The 25,981-nt window shown below is 50.3% G+C and overlaps 1 protein-coding gene across 1 annotated transcript in view; it reads left to right on the top strand.

Annotated features, from left to right (window-relative positions):
• IGF1R (insulin like growth factor 1 receptor) overlaps positions 1-25,981 on the top strand; it is a 296,173-nt gene that overhangs the window by 248,835 nt on the left and 21,357 nt on the right. The window contains exons 7-17 of the mRNA XM_080808720.1: positions 2,108-2,234; positions 3,744-3,982; positions 6,629-6,796; positions 7,024-7,228; positions 12,681-12,964; positions 14,258-14,394; positions 14,896-15,055; positions 18,991-19,093; positions 19,647-19,717; positions 23,345-23,574; positions 23,810-23,920. Of these exons, the coding sequence (XP_080664846.1) occupies positions 2,108-2,234; positions 3,744-3,982; positions 6,629-6,796; positions 7,024-7,228; positions 12,681-12,964; positions 14,258-14,394; positions 14,896-15,055; positions 18,991-19,093; positions 19,647-19,717; positions 23,345-23,574; positions 23,810-23,920 (1,835 nt within the window). The remainder of the gene's footprint in view (positions 1-2,107; positions 2,235-3,743; positions 3,983-6,628; positions 6,797-7,023; positions 7,229-12,680; positions 12,965-14,257; positions 14,395-14,895; positions 15,056-18,990; positions 19,094-19,646; positions 19,718-23,344; positions 23,575-23,809; positions 23,921-25,981) is intronic.

Genomic DNA, 25,981 nt, shown 5'->3' with positions numbered 1-25,981 from the left:
CCAATGTGTGTGTATCTTCAAAGTCAGTAGTGGGGCCAATTCATGAGAGATTCTTATTTGTCAGTGTCCCTTAGCATCTCTAGGAGTGTGCTGAACATTTAGAAATGGGCTCCTGCTCAAAGGGAGTATTTTACGGAAGTGCCTTACATGGACCCCTGGGTGGCTCCGTTGGTTTAGCGGCTGCCTTTGGCTCAGGTCATGATCCCAGGGTCCTGGCATCAAATCCCACATCAGGCTCCCTGCTCAACGGGGAGCCTGCTTCTCCCTCTGCCTCTGCCCCTTCCCCTACTCATGCGCACTCTCTCTGATTTAAAAAAAAAAAATCTTAAAAAAAAAAAAAACAAGAAGTGCTTACAGAATGTAGGGTTAAATGTATTTTAAGGCATAGGTAGACAGTGAGATCATTTTTCAAGGAAGAGCTAGTCCTCTCCATTGCTGGGCGCACACTCGGCTCAGTCTCCCCCAGTGTAGAGGAAGCCTCAGGGCAGAGGGGACTGAGCTCCAAGCCCAGCACGGTGGCCATGGGTTCCCTCTCTCTCCCTTGGCCTCCTCCTCATTCCCACCCCAACACGGAAAGGATAGAGAGCCCACCTCGATGAACGGATGCCGCTTTTTAAATTGAGAACCACATAATTATAACCTTGCCATGGTTATATATACATTCAGGTCTTGTATCTGAGATCTAACAGCACGTCTCTCCTCTAACCCTGTTTATCAAGCCGCTTTGTAAAATGTTGTGGTACTGTTCAGCTGGAGAGGGTTATAAAAGTAAATTGTCTCTCCGCCATCAGCTTTTAATAAAGGGAGGGTACTAGGAAAAAAAAAAAATAGAGTAATTTACATGATCAGAGGCGATTTGCTCACATGCGCGTGCACACACACACACACACACACACACGGGAGGGGAGCATTGAGAAACCATTAGCATTTGACTGATTCCTTTTGCTGGTGTCTAGATTTACCTGGTAGACACGCAGATTGCTCTGGAAGAGGGAAGAGGCCTGACACGAAGCTGCCTGGTGTGTTGGCAGTTGGCACCTTCTCCCTCACCCGCCCAGTGCAGCCCTTACCAGTCCCCCTGTTCCGACCAGGGCAGGACTGATGTGACTGAGCATTTCCCAAGCGTTTTCTCGGCCCGGTCAGCCAGTCTGATCTGTAGGACAGTGAATACAGTAGCCGTGTACTTTCCTTTGAAAACAAAATCATGTTTTCTCCTTAAATAACACATTAGCAGGAGCTACAGCTTAGTTCTACTCTCAGACCGGCATGTTTTGCCCCGCTGACTTCTTAGTTTTAACCGCGTTTAGCCTCTGCTTCACCCGCTGAGTGCGTGTTCAGGCAAATAGAGGCAGACAAGGACAGTCGGTCAGGGAGCTTCTGGTGCCCGTGAGGGGAAGCAGTCAGCAACTCTGCCCTGGTTCTTGGGGGTCATTTGAATCTGGACGGAAGAACAAGTCGTGGCTCAGGGCAAGATCCCCGCTGTAGCTCTCCAGCAACTTCCCATGGCACACGGGCAGCTTGGCCAATGACATTGTTCTTGTCAGTGTGTCAGCCCCAGCCGGAGACCTTCCAGGGGGGTCCGTATCCTTCCAGGTCAATGCCAAGTTTGGACACAGGAAAGTGTCGTCCTCCCCCCCCTCGATGGCACACCTGGGCCATTGGCCTGACTTTGCCAGTTGAACAGAACAAGGGGGATCACAGAACCCCTGGATGGGCACCAGCGTATCACAGAAGATTGAGCCCAGCCTAGAGGTTTATCCTCACCTTCCCTGGTCCCCCTGGGAGCCCGAGGCCTTAGGGGTCCGCTGAAAGACCAGGTGCCTTGCTCAGTCAAGCAGTTCCTCCCTGTCAGGTTAGGAATCACAGACTCGGGTCCAGGTGCGACCAATTGTGCTAAAATAAAGGCGTGAACTTTGTTGCAGCTCCGTGTGGTAAAATGTCTGGGTTCTCAGTAGAAATGGGAGCCACTGAGAAGTCCAGGACAGGGCTTGGCCTGTGCAGCCAGTTTTGGAGAAGGGGGAGATAGGGCGGGGCAGGTGACTTGTCCAACCAGTGGAGGGCAGGGGTGTTGATCTCTGTCACTCACAGATGTACCTTTGTGCCCCAGGTGAAAGCGACGTCCTGCATTTCACCTCTACCACCACGTGGAAGAACCGCATCATCATAACGTGGCACCGTTACCGGCCCCCTGACTACAGGGACCTCATCAGCTTCACTGTCTACTACAAGGAGGCGTGAGTTTCTGTGCTCCTTGGGGTCCTGTGGGCGTGGCTGTGGGTGTGGCTGTGGGCGTGGCTGTGGGCGGGAAAGGCAGAGCTTCATCCTCATGGTCCCTCTCAGCTGTCACAGGATATCCATCACCATGGTGACGACCACAACATCACAGTGTTAGCCTGAGGCCTCTCATTTTTCAGTGGGTAATTTAGAGGGGTTTGAATAAAATAATTGCAAAGAGAAAAGCTTGTGTTTTAGAGAATTAGGTTAAGTCCCAACGTTCATGAAGTGGGATAGAGGATGTGTCTGTCCACTGACCCATACTCCAGGAACACACGATGGGATGCTTAGCTCCCCTGGGGGGGACCCCCAGACAGATATATCACGTTATTCCATGAGCCCTTCCCAAGACCTGGTCCTCTGCTCTAGGTCATGAACTAGGGAAGGAAAATGGAGAGAGACTGACCTCTGTGTTCTGAACATTTCATGATTTATCCCAAAATCTGCTGGGGGCTTTTCTCTTGCCTTCTGGTTATATTCGCGTGCCTCGGCAGCTGTGACTTGTTCCTCCAGATGGCAGCTCTTTTGGTCTCCCTCTTCCTTCCTTTGCCTCCTTATCCAGGTGGTACCACCAGCCTGCTTAGTCACCCTCCTTAATCCAGCCCCCACTGTGATACCGTAGGTCTCCTTCCCCAGTGACTGGCTTCCTCAGCGCTAGAACCAGAGCCACCAAGGACAGTATCTGGTCCCCTTTCCCCTGGGGTCATAGCTGTGAAAAAATCGGGTTTCCGGATTATTAGGCGTTCAGTGTGTTTATGGATGGGAGTCATTCATGGTCTTCCATCGTGAGGACGGGGAGGGGTAGGTTAACCTCTCTTTCAGAAGCCAGGGGCAAGGGGCTGTCCAGCCCTTTCATCTGATAGCTGGAGAACCCCTCCCCACCCAAGCATGTGTGCAAAGTACTCTCTTCTCTTTGATAGTTCCCCCAGTGCTGGTAATCCCACCAAGGAGCTGGTGCTAGTTTCTGAGACAATCCGGAAACCAAATATTTGAATATTATCAGATACAAAACAATCACAATTGTTTGTAAGCAAATGGGATTTTGGAATCTCTACTTTAGAAGCTCTTTTTCTGTAGCAAAAGTCCTTTTCCCCCCAAAGTTTTATTCTTCATCGGTAGCTGATGTTTGCATGAAATGATTATGCTTGTTTTCTCTTAATGGTGAAAAATGCCATGACTGGAAGAGAGAAAATGAGCCTTTGCCTGCATGCTTAAGGAGCAGTGTTTTCCGTCCCAGTAACAATCAGAATTTACTCTTCCTGGGGCAGGGTACACCGTTCTACGGTGTGTTTGTAAATGTGGAACCTGGGGTCCATTTTATTTTATTCTTCGAAACAAATCCAGTGGACTTTCTGCTTTATTTAGAATTCCCGTTATAAAAAGTGTGACATGCCCCTGGGAAAGATTTCAGTGAGCTTTGATGTCAGAGACCTAAACCTTCCTCTGAGCTTCATCTGCTGTCTTTCTAGACCTTTTAAAAACGTCACGGAGTATGACGGGCAGGATGCCTGTGGCTCCAACAGCTGGAACATGGTAGATGTGGACCTCCCTCCCAACAAGGATGTCGAGCCTGGCATTTTACTGCAAGGACTAAAGCCCTGGACGCAGTACGCGGTGTATGTCAAGGCGGTGACCCTCACCATGGTGGAGAACGACCACATCCGTGGGGCCAAGAGTGAAATCTTGTACATTCGCACCAATGCTTCAGGTAGCCACACAGCACGCATCCCGTATTTTTCATGAGCTCACCGTGCTTACTACAAGATGTCTCGATCCTGGACGAGTCTGTGTCTTGTATGTGTTTCTTATCAATATCTAGTGCTATATCATATTATTTTTTTCCCCAGTCCCAATCCCCTGGGCTCTTCCGGGCCATCTTTCTGGCCCATATTCCATTATCTGCCTGCTCTGTGCCAGTGAGCCCAGGTCCTCCTACGGGGCTGGGGTGGTTTGCTTGGAGGACCCAGCCAGGATTCAACCCACTGTTTTATTTTCATAGTTGAACCTCCAGGAACTGAACACATGCTGATTGGGTGTTCCAGTTACCTCACGCGGCTCGTGGGTTTTCCATCTACATTCTGTAGGGGCAAGGGTTCCAAGGAGGTAGACGGAATTTGGAAAGCGTCAGACAGAGTATACCGTGGACATTCCAGAAATTCGCTGGTGAAAATGTTCCTCCTTCTGTCTCTGTCTTCATTTTCTAAACCACCTCATTTTTCTGAACTCCAGAATCTGGAACTAATGAAAGCAAACGTTTGTGTCTATTAGCCAAGTATATGAAAACCAGCTTAGAGGTAGGAAAATGGACATCATTTCTAAACGCAATGATAAATATCCTTGGATGGTTGTTTTATAAAACACCCATAAGGTAGCACGAAATAAATTTAAATAGCAGAGAGGGTGAGGAAGAAGTGTTGATGGGGAAAACCTTTGGCTCACACGCGCCTCATTCCCCCTCCCTCCTCCCCTGCCCCATCTGAAGGATCCCATAAGTGGTCACAATCATGTCACGGGCCCTGAAGTGTTTATAGAAATAAATCTGGCACGGATTTCTGATTCTGGGTGTGGGATGCTGTAACAGAGGCTCAAAGGCAACAAAACAAGTTATTCTTCTAGGCTTGGAAGTAATTTATTGTACCCAGCTCAGGAAAAACAACATTTTTTCTTATGACAAATTCTTCTTTTTTTTTTAATCCATTCACTTACTTTAGAGAGAGTGAGTAGAGGAAGGGACAGAGAGAGAGAAGGAGAGAGAAGATCCTCAAGCAGACTCCCCACCAAACACAGAACCCAATGTGGGGTTCGATCCCAGGACCCCAAGACCATGACCTGAGCTGAAATTAAGAGTCAGCCACCCAACCAACTAAGCCACCCATACGCCCCTTATTATATGACAAATTCTTAAGAAACCGATTTCCTTTCCCCAAAGATGGGGAACTGGGCGGGTTCCCTACATCTTGACCCCTGTCCTTACAAGTGGTAGAGACAGAGGAAGACTTGGTCCTCTGCCTCTGCTTTTTTTGTGACACTTACAGTTGAAACATCTGGGATGTGCTGTTTATTCTTGAAATACTTGACTTTGGAAACCTGAAAGTGGTCGAGCATCCAGTGGTTATGTTTTTCCTGAAAAAGCTGGCGTTAGTTACAACTTTTCCCTAAAGCACCCACTCCGTATAGGTGTTCAGAACCTTGTCTATGATATTATGGGCCTTAAAGTACCCTTAAGCTCCTCGCCCCTTTGACATTTTAAAAAGTGGCTTGGATGACCATGTTGTTTAAGTGACAGACAGTAAAGAGATCTCTTGCACTTTGGAAAACCCCCGAAAATCAGTGTTTTCTTGGGAACCCAAGGAAAATAAGATTTCAGCGGTCCTGGGATGTGTTTGCCCTTTATACATAAGGCAGCTCTGGGTTTCAGTTTGAGAGGCAGTAGCAAATAAAGCTTGACCAGACTATTATGCTTTGCCTGTAAATGAATATTCTTTGGCTGGCAACAGAGGCCATTGCCTGCAGTTGGGGCTCTCTATGTCTTTGGGTTTTGGATGGCATTCCCTTGTCCTATCTCATTTATCCCACAGAAGTGAGGTTATTGAACCGAGAGACTCTGGGGCACCTGGGTGGCTAGTGGGTTAAAGCCTCTATCTTCGGCTTAGGTCATGATCTTGGGGTCCTGGGATCGATCCCCGCATCGGGCTCTCTGCTCAGCGGGGAGCCTGCTTCCTCCTCTCTGTTTCTGCCTGCCTCTCTGCCTACTCATGATCTCTGTCAAATGAATAAATTTTAAAAAAAAATCTTAAAAAAAACCGAGAGACTCGCAGGTCCTCTCGTCTTCCACGCCTCTTACACACCCCATGCACACACGCACATGTGCACACACACTCTGGCCCTTTCTCACTCCCCCTTTTCATTTTGGCATCTTGCCACTTTTATAAGAGCTCCAGAACCTCAAATGAAACCCAAATCAGTCCTTTTCGCCCCTTGCTAGAACTGCTGGAGTCTGGCAATTTGGAGACTGGTGGTTGGACTGGTGTTGGAATCAGCTGTAGGTTTTTAGGTCACCCACCTGTAACCCTGGCGGGTCCCCCACCCCCGACCTTTCTCCACGGGCCTCTCTGTTCTGTTTTCACAGAGATGATCTGAGAGTAGATAGTACAAAGAGAAATGTGGGCGTTTAAATTAATGCGATTTCAAAAGAAGGTTCCCTTCTCGGTTTGCGTGTCTGCGTTGACCACCGTTTCCGTGTCCGTGTCAAATCTGTGGCTTCTCGTAGGCTTGCAGTGATTCAGTGATCCAGTGACCGCCTGGATTCAGGGTGCGTTCCATTTTCTGAAATGGCCTGTGTTCCCCTTTCCAGTTCCTTCCATTCCCCTGGATGTTCTCTCCGCGTCCAACTCCTCTTCCCAGCTCATCGTGAAGTGGAACCCGCCGTCCCTGCCCAACGGCAACCTCAGTTACTACATCGTGAGATGGCAACGGCAGCCCCAGGACAGCTACCTTTACCGGCACAATTACTGCTCCAAAGGTAAGGTGGGGGTTGCCCATGGTGGGGAGGGTGTGGACCTGGAACCGAACTCCCGCCATCTGGAGTATCCGTGCTCCGACGTACCACGTAGCCCCTGACAGTTCGAGCCCGTCGTCGGAGACTGGCCACGTTCTCGGTTAAGCGTGCTGACTTCTGCCCACCCGCCCACTGGCCCACCCGACTTAGCCTTCATGTCTGCTCTTGTCGGGCTTCTCTTTCCCGAACAGACAAAATCCCCATCAGGAAGTACGCCGACGGCACCATCGACGTCGAGGAGGTGACGGAGAATCCCAAGACCGAGGTGTGCGGCGGAGAGAAGGGGCCTTGCTGCGCCTGCCCCAAAACGGAGGCCGAGAAGCAGGCCGAGAAGGAGGAAGCCGAGTACCGCAAAGTCTTTGAGAACTTCCTGCACAACTCCATCTTTGTGCCCAGGTACCTGGTGTCATTTGAAAACGTCTCCAGGCTGGCGCCCCTCTGGCAGGCTCTGTGGCGCGCTCCCCACGCAGGGGGTCTTGTGAGGTCAGCAGCCTCGGGGCAGAACCCCGTAGCCATTGAGAGGGGGACAACAGAACAACAAGAACAGTCCATCAGCTTGGGAGAGTGGGTGTCTGGGGAAGGCAGTTAGCGCCAAAGGAAAGGGGGACCGGGGGATCGTGCCCCGGGGGGCCACAGGCACGTCAATGCCCCTGCCTCAGCCACAAGGCCTCCCGTGGAGGGCAGGTGGGTTCTCAGCTGCGGGGACGGGAAGTGAAGCTCAGAGAGGCCCCTACCCATGGAGACCCATGCGGGCCTTTCTTGCCCATCCCACTTCTCCCTGCGGCCTCTCAAAGCCCGGCGGAGGGAGAAAACCAGAATGAGTTTTGAAAGTGGCCCAACTCCCAGACACAACCAGGTGCCACAGACATCCGCGACAAGCAGGTTTGCAAAGCAGCGGAGAGGACGGCCTTTCAAGGCAGTGCAGCCCCGTCCCCAGGAATCTCTGCTCCCCTGCTTCAGTCCCGGGTCTGCCAAGTGGGGACAAAAATGGAAGGAGGCAAAGGTACAAAGCTGCACTTGTCACAGCAGCCAAAGCTGGTAACAACCCACGTGCCCAGGAGTGGGTGAAGAGATACGCAAAATACGGTCTAGCCTCTCGATGGCATATTATCCAGCCATAAAAAGGAATGCGGGGGCGCCTGGGTGGCTCAGTGGGTTAAAGCCTCTGCCTTCGGCTCAGGTCATGATCCTGGGGTCCTGAGATCGAGCCCCGCATCGGGCTCTCTGCTCAGTGGGGAGCCTGCTTCCCCCTCTCTCTCTGCCTGCCTCTCTGCCTACTTCTGATCTCTCTCTGTCCAATAAATAAATTAAAAAAAAAAAAAAAAAGGAATGTGATTCTGACGAAGGGCACCGCTGGGATTGACCTTGAAAACATTACACTAAGTGAAAGAAGCCAGATGTGAAAGGAACAGATATGGTAGAATTCCTTACCTGTGAAGCCTCACCAGAGGCAAATTCATGGTGACAGAAAGTGCATTCAGGTTTTCAGGGCTCTGGGGCGGGGGCGGGGAGGAGAGGGAGATGGGGAGTTGGGCCTTAATGGGTCTAAGAGCTTCTGTTTGAGGTGATGGAAACTTCTGGAAACAGTGGTAATAATGATTGTACAGAATCATGAATGCAATCAGTGTCTGGAACTCTATGCTTAAAAATGGCTAAAACGGCAAGATTTGGGTATTTTTTTTGTTCAAAAATTTGATCTTACCACAATAAGAAATGATTTAAAAAACAAAAACATGCGGGGCACCTGGGTAGCTCAGTGGGTTAAGTCTCTGCCTTCTGCTTGGGTCATGATCTTAGGGTCCTGGGATCAAGTCCCACATCGGACTCTCTGCTTGGCGGGGAGCCTGCTTCTCCCTCTTCCTCTGTCTGCCTCTCTGCCTACTTGTGATCTCTCTCTCTCTCTCTGTCAAATAAATAAATCCAGTCTTAAAACACACACACACACACACACACACACACACACACACACACACAAAACAAAAACATGAAGGGGAGCCCAGCAGGGTAGACCTGCCGTGTCTGGGGAAGGAGATGGAAACAGAGTGGTGGTCCTCGTCTCCCTTTGCCTCCTGAGAGATCACAGCGCGGTGTTTACAAACCGCCCCTTGCCTGAGATGTGAGCAGAGGACCTGGATCCACTTTGCACCTATGCAGTCCTGGTCCCCACGGCACTTCCGCTACCAGCCCACCGCCCGGCGTGTTCTGTGATCGCCGTGCCTTGTGCCCCCGACCGTGAGAGGCACCAGAAGCCCGTAACTTCAGTTTATTCTGTAATGACTTGGCCCTTAAAGGCTTACTTGGGTTGTAACAACAAATGGCTTTTAAAGTGATTTTTTTTTCCCCCGTCGAGTGACTTTCCTGATATTTGTGTAATATTCCAAGATACCCATTTGACTTTGAAAAATCGTAAAGAAAGATGACTTAGAGTGGCAGGCGTTCTTTTCAGAACGAAGTTTCTCATTGCTTCATGCCTTTCCGCCCCTCCTCTCCTCTCTAGTTGTTGAAACCCCTGGGCTGTGAAGGTAGGAGAGCCTTCTGTGGGTCCCCCTGACCTGCTCCGCCCGAGACCTCTCCTCCCACGGCTGCATTCAAGTGCAGTCCCAATTGTCTGCAGGTCATGTGTATTTCCAAGAAAAAGAGCGTTTAAGGAGCTCAAAGAGGTTTAAAAACTAGAAGTCAGGCTTAGTGACTTCTCCAACAGCCTAATTACTGAACAATTCATTTGGCACTTAGCCTTACATTTTGACACATTAGGGCCCTTGTCCTTTGGTGGCGTGGCTGCTCGATGTGGGCCGCCGCAACCCCCCCCCCCATCCCGGCAGAAGCACAGCTACTGGCCCTTCCTGTGGACGCAAAGCAGATGGGCAGTTGTCTGTTTATTGCCAGCGGAAGCGGTCGGCCCCCTTGCTGTCTCATCCCACTGGCCCGCTAGAAGTTCAGGTCGTGAGCCCCAGCTTTGGAGAAGTTTTGCCAAAGGGCCCCGAGCTTTCAGTTTGCAGTCACAAAGCAGTGACTTTCTTTCTCATCAGTGGGGAACGCAAGATCGGGCAACGTGAAGGTGGAGCTGTGGTCGACACAGATATTAGTAATGCCCTGTGTTCGCGTTGTCGAATTCAAAATAAGTTTCTTCTATGCCAAACTCCCCCTGACGGATGCTCACCTCCGCCCATTTGGCCCTGACACTGTCTCTCCTAAGACAAGTCTAACCTGCTATTTTGTCTTTTCATAGGATGACTCTAAATACTGTATTTGCCCACAGTGAGAGGCTACGATTTATATACACTTTGAATTGTTTTTTTTTAATGCCTCCTACCGAGGATATAAATCTCATGTCCACACAATTTGCAAAAATTTTGATAGGAGGAATGTCTAGTTGGCAGAATGATTGAATCATAAAGGAAGGTTTTCTGTTTTACAACTAAACTTTCCAAAGACGGCTTTTCTTTCTTTCAATTCATTCTTTTTTTTTTTTCTTTAAGAATTTAATTTATCTCAGAGAGAGAAAGAGAGTGACAGAGATTGTAAGAGAGAGAACATGAGTGGGGAGGAGAGGGAGAAGCAGGCTCCCCGCCAAGCAGGGAGCCCGATGCAGGGCTCAGTCCCAGGACCCTGAGATCATGACCTGAACCGAAAGCAGACGCTTAACTGACTGAGCCACCCAGGTGCCCCTCTTTCCGTTGATTCTAAGAACAAGCCAATCAAGTCAGGTTTGGTATGTTACATGTTGTCCAGCGTGTCCCATGTGGTTTGAAGTAGATTGCAAGCTAGAGTTTGTTAAGTTGCTTTCTGGAGTCCATATCTGGTGGTGAATGTCTTTTGTTTGACCATGGCTTTTATTTTTTAAATCACATTGTTGGATTTAAGTAACTGAAATGTTGACAGATGTTGAAGACCGCAGGGTTTTCCGATAGAGTAAGTTGGGTCATGGAATGGGAATGGGGAAAGCTGACAGTGATCCTTGCTGTCGGTCACACCATTTGAAAATGTGGCTGTTTACAAAGAATCGTGGGTGTGCCATTCTGCTTGCCTCATACCTTGTCTTCCCGATAATGTCCTGTATGGCCTCCCTCCCCCCAGCCCCTAACTTGGTGTCGCTAGAAACAGCTATAATCCCAGGTAAATGAGGATGGGCTGTGGGAGGGGTTTGGGCAGAGTATTAATTTGCAGTGGATTAAACCCAAGCCACTTCTCTCTCATAGACATGAGGATGTGTTGTGTTGGTTTTATGGGTGGCATTGGTTTTGAAGAGAAGGCAGGACATTCGTTCTGGTAGATGTCAGAAAAGGGTTCCCTAGCGATAAATGTAGTTCTTTGTGTCCTTCCCTTTTGGGAAGATTGGTTGGTGTGTAGAGTGTGAAGATGGGAAATGGTCAGTCTCCTCTCCTAATCTTTCCTTCCCCAATATCATGAAAGCGAACGCAGTGGAGCCGTCAGCGCACGGCCTGACCCTGCGGCTCCCTATCTGGTGGGATGAGCATTTCTGGGTTGATGTTTTAGGTTAGGACCCACTGGGTCACTGCACAAAAGCGGTGATGGCATTTTCTGCAGGGGAATCCATGGACCAGGCAGACTGGGGAGCCAGAGGCCCTTTCCTTAAGCTCCCGCTTTTCCCTTCCAAGTTTTTCAATCCAGGCAGATAAGGACCCACAGGAAACCTGCTGAGTGTCACTTGAGCCCTAAGTGGCTTCTCAGGTGCCCCGAATCCCCATGGGACTTCTCCCTCTCCCCTGCATGAGAGCTGAGGAGCATTCCCACTTAATGATCTTTCTCCTTGCCTTGGGCCCTTGGTTTTCTTTCCCAGATGAGCTTTGTTCTGGGACCCTTCGCTTATGCACGGGAGGAGTGAGGCCCACAGACAGCCTCCGCGTGGAACCGACAGCAGCCTGCTGCCCGCTGTTGCCGGCGGTTGGCCTGCGGGTGACTGTCCCTTGTCTGGGTACTTACTCTCATGTTCTGTTGCTATTGCTTCCTATAAATGCGAGGGGCTTATTTTTAAGGTTTCTGAGGGGAGCCCAAAGCCTTTGTTTCCATATCCCACAACAGCAGCCATTGGAAGAGTCACCCTCACCAGCTGCGTGGATCACCTCTTCTGCCCTTTGGGTGCGAACGTTCTCTTTTGATTTCTCTTTTGCTGTCCTATTGCTTTTATAGCTGTTGTTCTGAGCCCTAGTGCAGGCCGTGAGCAGCCTCTACCCCTGTCAACAGCAGGGCCTGGGAGAGGCCACAGGAGGTCGCTGCTGAGTGGGAGGCAGGCCAGACTGGAAAGACCTCCAGGAGTGTGAAAAATCCAGACACTGGGGTCTCAGAAGACAGGGGCAGAGGGAGCCCCAAAGGGAAGGGTGTGGGGGTCCACGCAAGTACTTGCTACTTGGTATCTTTCTTTCCACAAAAGGGGGTCAGCGAAGCCATCCTCTGGGGCTTGTACCACACAGCTCAGCTCTCTCCTCACCCCCTAATAAATCCTTGTGTGGCCAGCAGGTTGGTCACGTTCAATGCTCAACCATAAGGCCGGTGGACCGGGTAGCACGGACATTCTGACCAAAGGGCCAGGAGGCTGCAGAGCCAGGAGTGACTGAGGCATTTCTCTGCCTCTAGATACAACTGAGTCACCACTCTGGGGGCCAGGGGGCAGTTTGTGTGCCGATTCTGAGGTTTGCAGAGTAGAGAAAGCAAAATAACGAAAAAGGAAATCCCCATATTATTTGTTGGTTCTTATCCAAAAGGGCTGAATAGCTCCTTTCATCCAAACTTAGGATTTTTTCTTTTCTTTCCGTTACTCTCACCCAAGTCATAGAAGGGACAAAAGAGGTAGAGGCACTTACAAGCCAAGTTTTTCTCTTCCTTGCAGACCTGAAAGGAAGCGGAGAGATGTCACCCAAGTCACCAACACTACCATGTCCAGCCGAGGCAGGAACACCACAGTGGTGGACACCTATAATATCACAGACCCAGAAGAGCTCGAGACAGAATACCCTTTCTTTGAGAGCAGAGTGGATAACAAGGAGAGAACTGTAATCTCCAACCTGCGGCCTTTCACTCTGTACCGCATTGACATCCACAGCTGTAACCACGAGGCTGAGAAGCTGGGCTGCAGCGCCTCCAACTTTGTTTTTGCAAGAACCATGCCTGCAGGTAGGGTGTGATCCAGCGAACCCCACTCCCGACTCACTCACAGTCCAGTGGAGAAGCTTGTGTTTTATGGACACAGAATCTGTCATCCAGGGCAATGACCCTTAGTCTCCGTCCTGCTTATTAGAGAATGCGTGGTTATTTGTAGGCAGCATGGTAGACCAGCAGCCCAGGGAATGGAGTCCCTTCGTAGTGACATCATTTCCAACCCAGTCTTTGCACAGAGTCCTACAAGAGCAGGGACTGCCCTTCAGGGTCAACTCCCTCCTCCCACTTCATTCACATTGTATATTCCCATGGCCCTAGTCCCCATTTGTGCACACAGAAATTTGCCCGGTCCCTCCTGAGTCGTCAGGTTCCGTGGAATCCGTTAGCTGCCTTGATTCAGGATGACCTTTGCTCCTCAAGGTCTACTCCTGGAGTAGCCGTTGGTCCTGCCTCTTGGGTCTTCACCTTCCCCTTGGAAGTTAAAAGCTGTCTGTTGTTCACATGGCCAACCATCCATGTTTAAGGATGGGGGAACTGCCCATTCCTGCCCGGGGTTAGCGGCTAGCAGAGAAGGAGCCCAGAAGTGGAGTCTAGGAGGGGGGCCCTCCAGGACGCCATTCTGGCAGTGATGCACGGCATGTCTCAGGGCTGCTCTCAGCTGCCTGGCCTCAGTTTCCCCACCTTCTGGGAGAGACAGAAGAGCCTTCCCTGGCTGTAACTTGCAGAAACTCCAGCTCACCGCCCAGCTTACTGCTTTAAGCAGCAGCAAGAGCGTGAGCCCCCGGCCTCAGCTAGCCGTGGCTCGAGGAAGGGTGGACGGAGGCCCAGCTTGGGGGCCGTCCTTCATGCCCACATCAAGGTTGCGTTTGCTGCACGCAGATACAGACCTGGAAGGCTCTGTGTTGCCGCCTGGAGGCTTGTGGCCACCGCCTCCACTCACAAGGAGCCTTTTCGATGCTGTTTGTGCTTGAGGGCATCACACAGTTTCCCTTCTCGAGGGGTAGAAGCCAAAAACCAGAAATAAGTTAGGCAGGCTGCCGGGGTTTTCCAACTGTACTTGACAGAGCAGGCTTTTTTGCAGGGGAGGATGGGTTGCCGAGGGGAAGCAAGGTTGTCCTGAGACCCATCATTAGGCTGCCTGGCTTCCAAACCCTGTGCTACATGTGAGCAGCCAACTGTGGGGGAGTCTGTGCGGTCCCTGTCCTCAGCCCTGCACACACGGACTGGGGGAGGGTGTGCTCAGGGTAGCCCACCCCACTGGGGGAGGACCCGAATCCGACTTTCTCACTTGTTTAAATTGTCACGCAGAAGGGGCAGATGACATTCCTGGGCCGGTGACCTGGGAGTCGAGGCCTGAAAATTCCATCTTTCTCAAGTGGCCAGAACCTGAGAATCCCAACGGATTGATTCTCATGTATGAAATAAAATACGGATCACAAGTCGAGGTAAGACTGGCTCAGTGTCCGTATCTGGGTCCCCATTCCAACTGATGGCACGCGCTGGCGGGACAGGACAGACCGCCTCCCGGTTAGTGGAGGACTTAACCCCGGAAAATGAGGAACTGAGCAGTAAGGACTTAAGTCTTTCCACGAGCCCCACAGTCTCTGAGGACAGTACTCAGAGTATATGAGGAGGGGTGCTGGTTCTCCCCTGTAAGAAACGACTTTGTTACAGAAAATGATCTTTCCGCATAAGCTAGATTGTCCTTCAGAACTTTTTACCTTTGTGGGGCTCTTTTTGATTACCAAAAAAAGAGATCTGTTTGGTTAGAACTTGGGTGTGTTTACAGTTACTGGAAGACGGCCATTCAACATGCGCTTCCTTCCCTGTATTAATGCAAATCGGGATCAGTGTCAGGTGGGGCGCGAGATGGAGGGGGGGCAGCAAGAGGCACCCATTTCTCACAGGCTTGCGGGGAATTGGCACTTGTGTTCTGTTTCCCCCAGGACCAGCGGGAGTGCGTATCAAGACAGGAGTACAGGAAGTATGGGGGCGCCAAGCTTAACCGGCTCAACCCTGGGAACTACACAGCCCGGATCCAGGCCACCTCTCTCTCCGGGAATGGGTCCTGGACAGATCCGGTGTTCTTCTACGTCCCAGCCAAAAGTAAGTCTTGGAGAAGCAGTAACTGGAAAACATGAAAGCAGGTTGGGCCGGGATTGGGAAAGCCTGGGCTGTCGGGGCGCTCTCTGCCTTTCTGATTTTCCACTGGAATGGAGTTGGCCGGATTTCAGAAGGGTCACACTTCTGCCAGCTCCTCCTTTGGGAGCTCGAGCACGGGGAGCTGCTGCTTGGAGTTCCCACCTCATTTGATGGGCGGGGAGAGGGTCTGAGCCCCTTTTGAGGGTCAGGGGCTCAGCAAGAGGCCTTTGTTCTCAACTTGTTTTCCGTGGGAAGCATTTTACAAAGCCCTGAATTGACCAGTCCAACTCTTGTCCAATTGGGCTGCTGGTTAGGACTCAGACTTAGGGCTTAGAATCCCAAGGGGTGACCGAAACCTGGGGGCCATCGTGTCCAGCCTGTTCCAGGGTAAGAGTCTTTGTGACAGCGTCTCAGACTAAGGCCTTATCCCCTTCACTGCCTGTGGGTAAAAATACAGATGTATTTTTAAAGCACCTGCACGCTTGGAAAGCACACAGCGTGATTTTATGCTCAAGCCGTTGACAAGACAGAATTTTTAGAAGGCCATACTAGGCAAGGCTTTCCGATTTGAAAACTGAGTTTTGTAACATGCGTAAGTGCACCACGGTCTTGTGCTTGTTGGGCCGAGAAAACACAGTAGTTTATTTGGTGACACAAATATTCCTCGTTATTTCCACGTTGAGTTTCCATTTCTTATTAGGAACCCAGTTTTTCGGATGATTTCCTGTTCCGATTATGGGATCTGGTTTGGCCGGACACTGTTCCTCACTACCCCACATGAAAGAGCAGCCCACCGTGCGGACGGGTGCTACTTTTGGGTTCGGTGGGTGGTCCTCACGTCTCTGGTCCCTCCCAGTGTCCGCATCTGGGCTGCCCTGATCTAGCGTCTCAGTTTTTAAATTCAGGATTCAACCAATCCAGCTGTCCACCTGGTTAGTACCTAAGAGTCAAAGACAGGTGTTTGAAAATCCTAATAGTACAGATATCAAAAGAAGAACGGCGTGCATAGGACCGCAGACCTTGAAGTGGCATTTGATGAGCCTGGCACTGTGCCTGAGTTCCGGTTTTAGGGGTAAACAGACAACTTCGGCAGATAATTCCATCGGCTCTAAGAGTCTGAATTCTCCATAGGGCCCACTAACCTGCTCTCCCCAGCAAGCCTCTGCCACCCGGTCCAGGGCTAGAACCTTCCCAGCGATGCCTAGAACCCTCTCCAGAGCCGTGGCTCTCTTTCTCTTCTCCCCTTTTCTCTTTTCTCTGCATCGATCCCTTAGGAACAGAGCCTAGGCTTAGGGGCGTAGCATCAGGCCGCAGTCTTTGAAATAGCTGACTTGGCTTCTCTTCGGAGAGGACACGTTCCCCTCCGCCATTGCTACCCGTCTTTAACCCCGGCAGTGCTGGGATGCCACTGGGAACCCCGAGAGCCCCTCTGATGGACTCCTTCCAGCAGAAGTTGGCGCGTACCGCAGGAAAATGAAATCTGCATGCCTGCTTTGCTGTTTGTCCTTATGTCAGACAAGACTCTCCTGCTACCGCACAGTCTCTTTTCCTCTTGTTTAATCCTCAGAGGAGACAGAAGCTTTGCAAGCTTTCTGGCAACCACTGTCCTTTTAGGAACCCTTCATGTGCTTGAATGCTATTAAATGGCTCTTCAGACTTTCCTTCTCCAGACTAAATAATCCCCAGTCTCTTGGCCTTTTCTTGTTGCCCAGTCACACAGACCAATTTTCTAGCCATTTCATCGTTGTGCTCCTCTCCGGCTACGTTCCAGTTTCTCTGTGTCCCCTACTGAAATGGGAAACTCAGAACACGGTACAACCTGACCAGTAGGCTAAGTGATACGAATGTAAGAAGTCGTCCTCAGGAGGAAGAACTAAAACTTGGCTGGTTTCCCAACAGCAGTGATAATTTGAGAGTGTTTTCGAGAATGAGAAAGTGCAGGAGATCCATCCATGTTGAGAGCAATCTGATGAAAATGTCCTTAATTTAAAAAATCAAAATAGCATTAATAATCCATAAAGAGTCATAATGGTGATGATGATTTTTAGTGGCAAAATAATCACTGATAGGGGCGCCTGGGTGGCTCAGTGCGTTAAGCCTCTGCCTTCGGCTCAGGTCATGATCTCAGGGTCCTGGGATCGAGCCCCGCATCGGGCTCTCTGCTCAGCAGGGAGCCTGCTTCCCTCCCCCCTCTCTGCCTGCCTCTCTGCCTACTTGGGATCTCTTTCTCTGTCAAATAAATAAATAAAATCTTAAAAAAAAAAAATCACTGATATGTGACTTTTACCAGGTGTCCCTGGGTCCCAGTGAGTTCCATCGTTTCCACATAGACATCTCTACTTGGGTGGTCCCATGAGTGCCTCCCACTCCCATGAGTACCAAAACCGAAATCATGGTTGCTGTCCTCCGAGTATCTCTCTGTCCTTTTGTTCCCAAGGTCAGTTAGTGGCGCCATGATCCACGCCTCATGCAAGCCTGAAACCTTACATCCTCCTCTCTCTCTCCCCCCCCCCACCTCCAGCCACCCATTTCCCATTCAACCCCCAGTCTCATTGATTCTGCTTCTTCTGTGTCCCTGAAATCCAGCCCCTTCTACCACCACCACGGCCTCCTCTCATAGCCTGCGGAGTGCTTGCCGTGGGGGGCAGGTCTGAGCTGTGGGGGCAGGAGCAGTCCCGGGACCATGCTTCCCAGCTGCCTGTGTAACCCTGGGGAGGACCATCCATCTCTGTGAGTCTTCTTCCTTTGTAGCCAAGGAGCACTGGTCTCTTTGTGAGGTCTGGGCTGGATAATGCAGAACACAGCCAGGTCCCCTCCTGCCCTCTGGCACCCTCCGAGATGTGGCCGTGCCTCCTCCATACTAGCCCCGCCGCAGACTGTCCTCCAGCACCGCCGTCCCAACATACACAAATGTGCTCAGTTTACTGTGGGGCCCGAGAGCTCACACTGGCTCCCTTTCATCTGCAGAATGAGGTTCAAACTGCTTGGGTTGAACAGGCCCATTGGGAGCCAACCCTGCTTCTCCCCAGTATCATCTCCAACCATTCCTCTGCGCTTGGAAAGCTTCCCCGACTCCCTTCTCTCCTCTGCCTTGCTCTCCATGTCCTTGCAACCGTGGGCATCCTTGCAAAATGTGGGCAGTCTACCTTTTCGGTGTTGGTGCTCCCTGGGAACACAGTGACTTCCCGCATCCAGCAGAGTCTTCAAGGGTGCGCAGCAGCATCCCAGGTGCCCACCTGTCACCTGAGTGCTGGTGACAGGGATGAGCAGGTGTGGCGGTCAGGCTTGTAACTATACCTGAATGTTTGGGGGGAATTCAGAACAACTTTGGCCAGGGGTGCCATACGGTGAGGTGTTTTTAAATCATCTCTGGAACTTTCTTAAGACAGATAAAGGTCAACAGAGCTTCCTAGGACACCAGTTTCATACCAAACAGATTAAATAATACATTTATGATCTAAATACAAGGATCAGTATCACTTGGGCTCTAAATATGTAAGAATCCATTCCTTTTATTTTTGCAAATGTGTGTGTGTGTGTGTGCGCGCGCGCGCGCGCGCGCGTATCCACTAGTAGTCATTAAATTGCACACAAAGATGACTTTACCTGAGCCCACCACGTGAACTATTATGTCAGGGTACACTGTACTTTAAAAATGAGTTACTCCTCTGTGTGTATTCATTTTATCTTTTTTTTTTCTTTCCCCCGAATAACTCAGAGTGTTTTGCTGTGCTATCTGATACTGTTTACCTTCGGAATTCCTAGTTTGCGATAGGGCAGTAAAGGAATTTTCGGGGATTTTTTTTTCTCATACTTGCTGCTAAAACAAAAGAAAGCAAACAAAAAATGACCAGCCTGTGCATCTCGTGATATTTTTGTCATTTCCCTTGTTTCTGCAGTAACGTACGAAAATTTCATCCACCTGATCATCGCTCTGCCCGTCGCTGTCCTGTTGATAGTGGGGGGGCTTGTTATAATGCTGTACGTCTTCCACAGGAAAAGGTGAGTGGCCCCGGGGGAAGCTCGGACACCTTAGGTGGCTGCGCGGTCTGGTGATGGGGCCCCGAGGGCAGGGAAACGTCCTAAGGATCTCGAGGGAATATTTTACGGAATGGGTGACCCGATTTTCCCATCAAAGATTCCTCACAGGAAAAAGAGAATATTTTCTAAGGATTCAGCAACAACAGAAGATGTATTTGGGGCCGGTATGGTTCATCCCTTCGCTCACGTATCCCGCTGCTCACATATGCAGAGATTTTTCCAAACACAGTGTCCAGCCTCTTCTGGCCAGTAGGCCGTCCCGTTTCTGATGAAGTAAAGAAACCAGTGTTTCCTTAAAAGCTTTAACCCGAGTCCCCTGAAGAAGCCCAAGAACGTGTTAGCAAGATGGCTTTGGGGCCCGATGGCAAAGCGTAGGCGAGAGCGGCAGGCTGGAATTACCCGCACTCCCTTCCCCTGGATGCCCCTTCACGAAACAGGACAGAGAGAACTGAGAGCACCAAGATGACACGCGCGGAGATGCGTTTTTTTAACCTGAATTTTATCCCTTTGACAGGAATAACAGCAGGCTGGGCAATGGAGTGCTGTATGCTTCTGTGAACCCAGAGTACTTCAGCGCCGCCGACGGTAAGTGGCTAAGCCGGGGTCCCTGCCTGGGGACATCCCAGATCGGGGAGCTTTCGGGAGTGTGGCTAACGTAGGGCAAAGAGGTTCGCATTATTTTAAGGTAACTTTGGCCTCAGAATACATCTTGGTTAACACCTTTTTTTTTTTTTTTTTAAATCAAAGTTTCTAGCAAGTTCACTGAGTATGTCAAAAATTCTAGGACCGTGCAGAATGCCCCAAAGGAAAACAGGCTTCAGAGATGACTGGTCAGCGAGGTAGTCCATTTACTTAATTGCCTGAAATTTTATGCTAGAATGACAAAAGCCGCTTTAATTGTTGACATCTAGTCGGTGAGTATGCCGCAGCTGACCAAACAGTCCTCTTAAACTGGTTTCAGCTTGAGTTTCATATTGCTGGGACTGTCTTTGATCACTCACGGCCTCCCTGCATTTTTCTGTCTCAGAGTTTTTCTGTTCACCCCCTCCTGACCGGGATCACAGGATTTCTATCCTCACGGCCCCTTCACAGACCCCTGGGTCATAACTCATGAGGGCCATTTAGTCCAGCAAGTGAGAAGGTTTGACTTGGAAGCTGGGTTGTACCCCATCGGTATTTCTCTTCCTTGTTTGCTGTCTCTTCTCCCTCAGGGGCTTGAACCCAGACCTTTCAAAGTCAGTCAGTGCAGGGCATTGGTCCTGGAGTCCAGCAACACTAGCACCATGACCTGGCACTTTCCTGGGGGCTTTTATGAATGCTGCCCCATTTGGTCCCTACATCTGCGTTAGGTCACTGTTCTTGGGCCCACCTGTGCGGAGGTGAGGCAGGGAGGTTCGGGGCAGAGGCTTGCCCAGGTCACGTAGCGAGGCAGTTGAGAAGTCAGGGTGACGCAGCCCCTGAGGTCTTGTCAACAGCGTGATGCAGTCACCATGGAAAAGGACAGTGAGGTCCTCGGGGCGGGCGGGGAAGCTGACCGGCAGGAGGAGCCAGGTTGGGTTTATCAAGTGAATAAGTGCATGAAACCGGGTAGATGCATTTCGAAAAACCATTTGCCTCTTGGCTTCAGGTGAAGTGAAAGCAGATGTAGATGTGGGGGAGATAGGACACAGATTCATGGTTATGCTGATTGATTATCCTGGTCAAATGGAAAACATAAGAAAAACACTTAGACACTCTAAAGCACTATATAAAGTCTCACTGTGATTTCTTTAATAACTTCTAATTCAGTTCTGCTTATAGTAAAGCCAGTCAAAAACTGCCTCCCTGGGGGCACCTGGATGGCTCAGTGGACTATAAGCCTCTGCCTTCGGCTCAGGTCATGATCTCAGGGTCCTGGGAAGGGTCCCGGGATCAACCCCGAATCGGGCTCTCTGCTCAGCAGGGAGCCTGCTTCCCCCTCTCTCTCTGCCTGCCTCTCTGCCCACTTGTGATCTCTGTCTGTCAAATAAATGAATAAATAAAATCTTAAAAAAAAACAAAAAACAAAAAAACAAGCAGCCTGCCGGAGTAGGAATCAAGTGCTGAATAATTCCTCGATCTATAAAGATCTCACAAAGTTTTATTTTTAATAGGCATGTATATGTATATTTGTGTGTACATATTCATACACATACCTCTGTATTTCTATATATAATGTGTGTATGTATATAATGCATACATAATGCATTATGTATATAATGCATTCTGGAAGGATACACACCAAACTTAAAATAGTAGTTACTTGTGGAGAGGATCTTTTTCTTCATTAAAAAAAACAAAGGATTTTTATGCATTGTTTGTATGAATGATAGCTTTTTAAAAAAATACAAGATAAGGAGTCATCACACCCTTAATGGAATTGATGGGGGAAGCCACTTTCCCTCTCTGTAAAGGTGGACTAAGACTCTCCCAGAGACTTTGCTCTGCTTTGAAATAAAGCTCAGGAGACTGGCATTTGTAGCTTTGACTACGAAGCATCCGGGAAGTTTGGAAAGAGCATTAATACAACAATATCAGACAGTACCGGTGATTGGAATTCAAAATGTGTATCTTTCCACAACTGCTTTCATAATGGGCCTTGATTCTTCTTTAAAAATAAACAAAACCCAAACTCCCTGTTGCCCTGGCCAACAGGTAGGAACACCGTCACCTCATTTGAACTTAATTTCTTTGGCCTTTCACAAGCACCTCATAGCTCCTTTCCTCAAGGGGTGACAAAAGGACATTGCCCTTCGCAAGGGCTTTCAAAACTCCTTTCTCCAAAAGCTAATCTGCATGTCACCGTTCTCCTGAGGACACCGAAAATCCCCTCGAGGGAAGTGCTGATTACTTTGTGCACAGAACCAGCAGCGGGCTGGGGGGCTTGGCGGGGCTTAGGACAAAGTGTCTCTTTATACTTTCGGAGGGATGTTGTGAAGAGTCTTCCCTACCTGCTCGTCTGGCGGACTTACTCTCGTAAGCAGGCATCAGCCCCTTCTGGGGGCTGTGTGGCACCGAAGCCGTACAGAGGGTAGACTTCCGCTTCTGAAATTCCAAAACACACATGCAGTATAATATTCACCAGAAGTGTGTATGAGAGAAAATTCTAGATTAACATAGGCTCAGTTGGACCCTCCTCCGAGGTGTCTAATGTAGTTTTTATCCTGCCCATTCCAGTTGTGGGAAGGAGCTTCTGTTTTGTTTTCTTTTCTGTCTTACCTCCCTTCTCCCTTTTCCTCTTTCTTTCTCGTTCCTGTCTGCCTGGAATTACTTATTTCACTCCTTAAACCAGACTGACCGAAAGACTGGGCTGGAGAAGTCCTAGTTGGGCTCAGTCTTAGCATGTCCCACCTCCCAGCCCCTCACCACCCCCCTCCCCCGGTTATGGGAGGTCCCTGAGTTCACGGAGCTCAGACCAGAGCCTTGGTGAGACCCCACTGCTCATCAGCTGCCCCCTCAACTCACCACTGCCCCCCCCCAACTCACCACTCACAACTCCCTGGTGCCAGAGCTCAGCCAGTTCTGTACCCCTATAGACAGACCCCGCAGAATCTTTGGTGAGGCTGGACACACTTGTCTAGATGAGGACACTGCTACCAGTGGAAATATAATGCCAGTCCCATAGGTAACCTCAAGTTTTTCTAGTGGCCATTTAAAAAAAAATGTAAAAGAAGCAGGTGAAATAAGTATTAACAATAGGCTTTCTTTAACCCAATGTATGCAAAATATTATCAATTTTAATATGTAATCGCCCAAAAACTATTGAAATATTTACATGATTATTTGTGCTAAGTCTTTGTGGGCTTTTTTGGTTTTTTCAAGTTTTACTTATTTAAGTCATCTCTCCACCCAACGCGGGGCTCAAATTCACGACCCCGAGATCAGGAGTCACACGCTCCCCCCACTGAGCCCGCTGGGCACCCCCAAGTCTATGTACTTGTTGTGAATCCCGCAGTTGTCACATCTCAAATTGGACTCCTCTGTGGTTCTTCTGGGCTCCTTGAAGACTTGAAATACCTGTATTTGACCGTATAGCTGCCTCACAGAGATCTCAGGACGAGCCGCGTCATGGTTCCCTGATGTCCTCTGTGGGCTTTAGGGAGTGGCATCTCGCGTCCTTCAGTTTCCACCCAAAAGCACGTTCTGCTCAGGGGCCCCTCGCCTGACCTGGCTCGGTTCTGGTTTCTTCTCTAGTATACGTACCTGACGAGTGGGAGGTCGCTCGAGAGAAGATCACCATGAGCCGCGAGCTGGGGCAGGGCTCCTTTGGGATGGTGTACGAAGGAGTCGCCAAAGGCGTGGTTAAGGATGAGCCCGAAACCAGGGTGGCCATTAAAACAGTGAACGAGGCCGCCAGCATGCGCGAAAGGATTGAATTTCTCAATGAGGCTTCGGTGATGAAGGAGTTCAACTGTCACCACGTGGTAAGAGACAACCCTGAGGAGCCAGAACCTGACACAGGGAAAACCTCCCCCGGAGTCCCCTGCCCCTGGACTCCCTTAGGGTGCCTCCTCCCCCACCACCTTCCAGAGTCCCCCATCACCTCACGGTGGCCCTTAGACGTCCGTGCATGGGAGGCAGACCCCGGGGCAGCGTGGCTGGGGACCGCGGTGGGCCACCCTCACCCTCTGAGCCCTTCTCTTTTGTCCTTCCTCGCAGGTGCGGTTGCTGGGCGTGGTGTCCCAGGGCCAGCCGACGCTGGTCATCATGGAACTGATGACGCGGGGGGATCTCAAAAGCTATCTCAGGTCTCTGAGGCCAGAAATAGAGGTCAGTTTTGGTTTTAACCGACGTCGCATGTTACCCATCCTCTCTTGAGCGCCTTCCCCCAGGAGACACGGTGTCTTTGAATCTACTGACTTTCAGCATCGAATGTTTCTTGCTGCACACTTGGTCCTTCACGCGAACCATTTCCCTGACTAGAGGGAGACCGTGAGCTTTGGCGGGAGGCACTTGGCCTTCCTCAGGTACCACCTTACCTAACCCCTCCGTGTGTCTGCTCCTGCAGTCCCTCTACCGCTCGTCACCCCCTGCACCGCCGGTGCCCCCTGATCCCCACCTGCAGACCCGGGTCAGGGCTGCTGCCTCCCTGAAGCCTTTCCTGCCCCCCTGACCTTGGCCAGGAGGAACCATCTCCTCCCCTGACCTCTCTGCTCACCGGTCCTCTGGGTGGATCCCCCTTCCACCCCGGGCCCAGCCACGCCCGGTTCAGGGTCAGTGTTGGTGGCAAGTGTTTGAGTCAACGCTTGTCAGAGTTCTGTGTCAGGTGGACACGATTCTCCTGCCAGGGTGGTTTCCCACTCAGCTCCCATGCCCAAGAGGTTCGGCTCATTCACAAGACCCCCAACGCCAGCCTGGTCTGCGCCTTCCAGGCTGGGAAGCCCTGTTTCTCAAACTGCATCCGCACGTCAGGCCGGATCCTGAGGCAGAGTGCTAATCGCCTCAGCGGGACCGTCTCTTCGTCTAGGCAAAAAGATCCATTTGCATTACGAGCTTCACAGTCTACACTGGCAGAAACCCTGGGCAGTTTTTCATTAGTCCCCTCTTCTGTGGCAGGAACCCACAGGCCATCTTTTTAGCATATAGAAGCATGACCTGTAAAGGAAGGAATTCTGAGAATAACCCGGTAGATAAACACTTACAAATAATACCGACAACATCCGCCTTTCATTGGGCTGCCTCCGTGGGTTTAAAGTCCTAACCTTCACCCTGACTTTGCTCGGCGTCGAGTAGGCTTTGCGCCTGCTTGCCTCTGCCAGGGTCCTTCTCTTTCTCTCCCCCTTTTGAATGCCTACATCCTTTCTCTGCCTGAGTTTAATCTTCTGTTTTCTTTTAATCTGCAGCTTCCTTATCCCCCACGTCGTAGTAGTTCCTTAATTTGAGCTCTGAACACCTGTTCACATGTGGCCTCCTTTATCCACAAAAGATGATGCTTGTGGTTCTGGGAGAGTCACGAGGCTGAGTGTGGCCCGGGGCCCCGCGGGCAGAGTGATGGACAGCACACCCCATCCTGCCCCGCTCTGCTGGCGTGGGTCCCCAGCTCCCCGGATCTTAATGCCTTTTCCCGGCTCACTTTGCTCATTCACAAGCCAGCGTGAATGAGAACCACCTCCTGGGATGGGGACGGGCGGCTAGAGAGGCACGGCACCAGAGAGAGTTCTTACCAGATTCATTTCGAGGCACCTCTGAAAAGTGCAGAAGCCTCACTCCCTGTCTCCCCGGCTTCAGGCCCAGAATCAACATTTGGAACACGTTGTCTCAGTCCTGGCTCGGCTGCTTAGCTGTCTGCCGTCCTCAGGCAGCCGCTCCGGGCCCCTGCACCGCGGCGCCTGCACGTGTAAAATAAGAGGGTTGGACAAGATGATTACCCAAGTCCTTTTCAGATCTAGAATTCACTCTAAGATTTGTCAGATTTAAACTCGTTCTTCCTAACTCATGTCAAGTATAAAAATACGTCTGCTTGTCCTGCAGATTCATTATATTCTACTTGGCATCTTCTCCCCAAGTGAAGATTTGCTCATTTACTTGGCTAAATGTGGGTGTTTGTGTATACATGTCTCCAGTAGCTCTAAGCAAATGAAAGATTTCCGCTCTCTAAAATGTCTGAACGAACGGCGCTGCGGCTCCATGAGCCGACCAAGTGTCAGCTCTCTCTTCTGACACTTACAACCAGGTTCCTTTCATTGAGTCTGTTTTTCATATTAATTATGAATGACCACGTCTAGTAAACACACGTACTTAATATTCCACAGCTTAAGGATCGTGAGCATAAACTTCACATTTTCTAGCATACCGTGCATTTCTAGAGCCCTGGAAAGGTTAAAAAGGCAC

This window comes from Martes martes (assembly GCF_963455335.1).
Source record: "Martes martes genome assembly, chromosome: 7".
Taxonomy (NCBI): domain Eukaryota; kingdom Metazoa; phylum Chordata; class Mammalia; order Carnivora; family Mustelidae; genus Martes; species Martes martes.
This window is presented reverse-complemented; position numbering and strand designations above follow the sequence as displayed.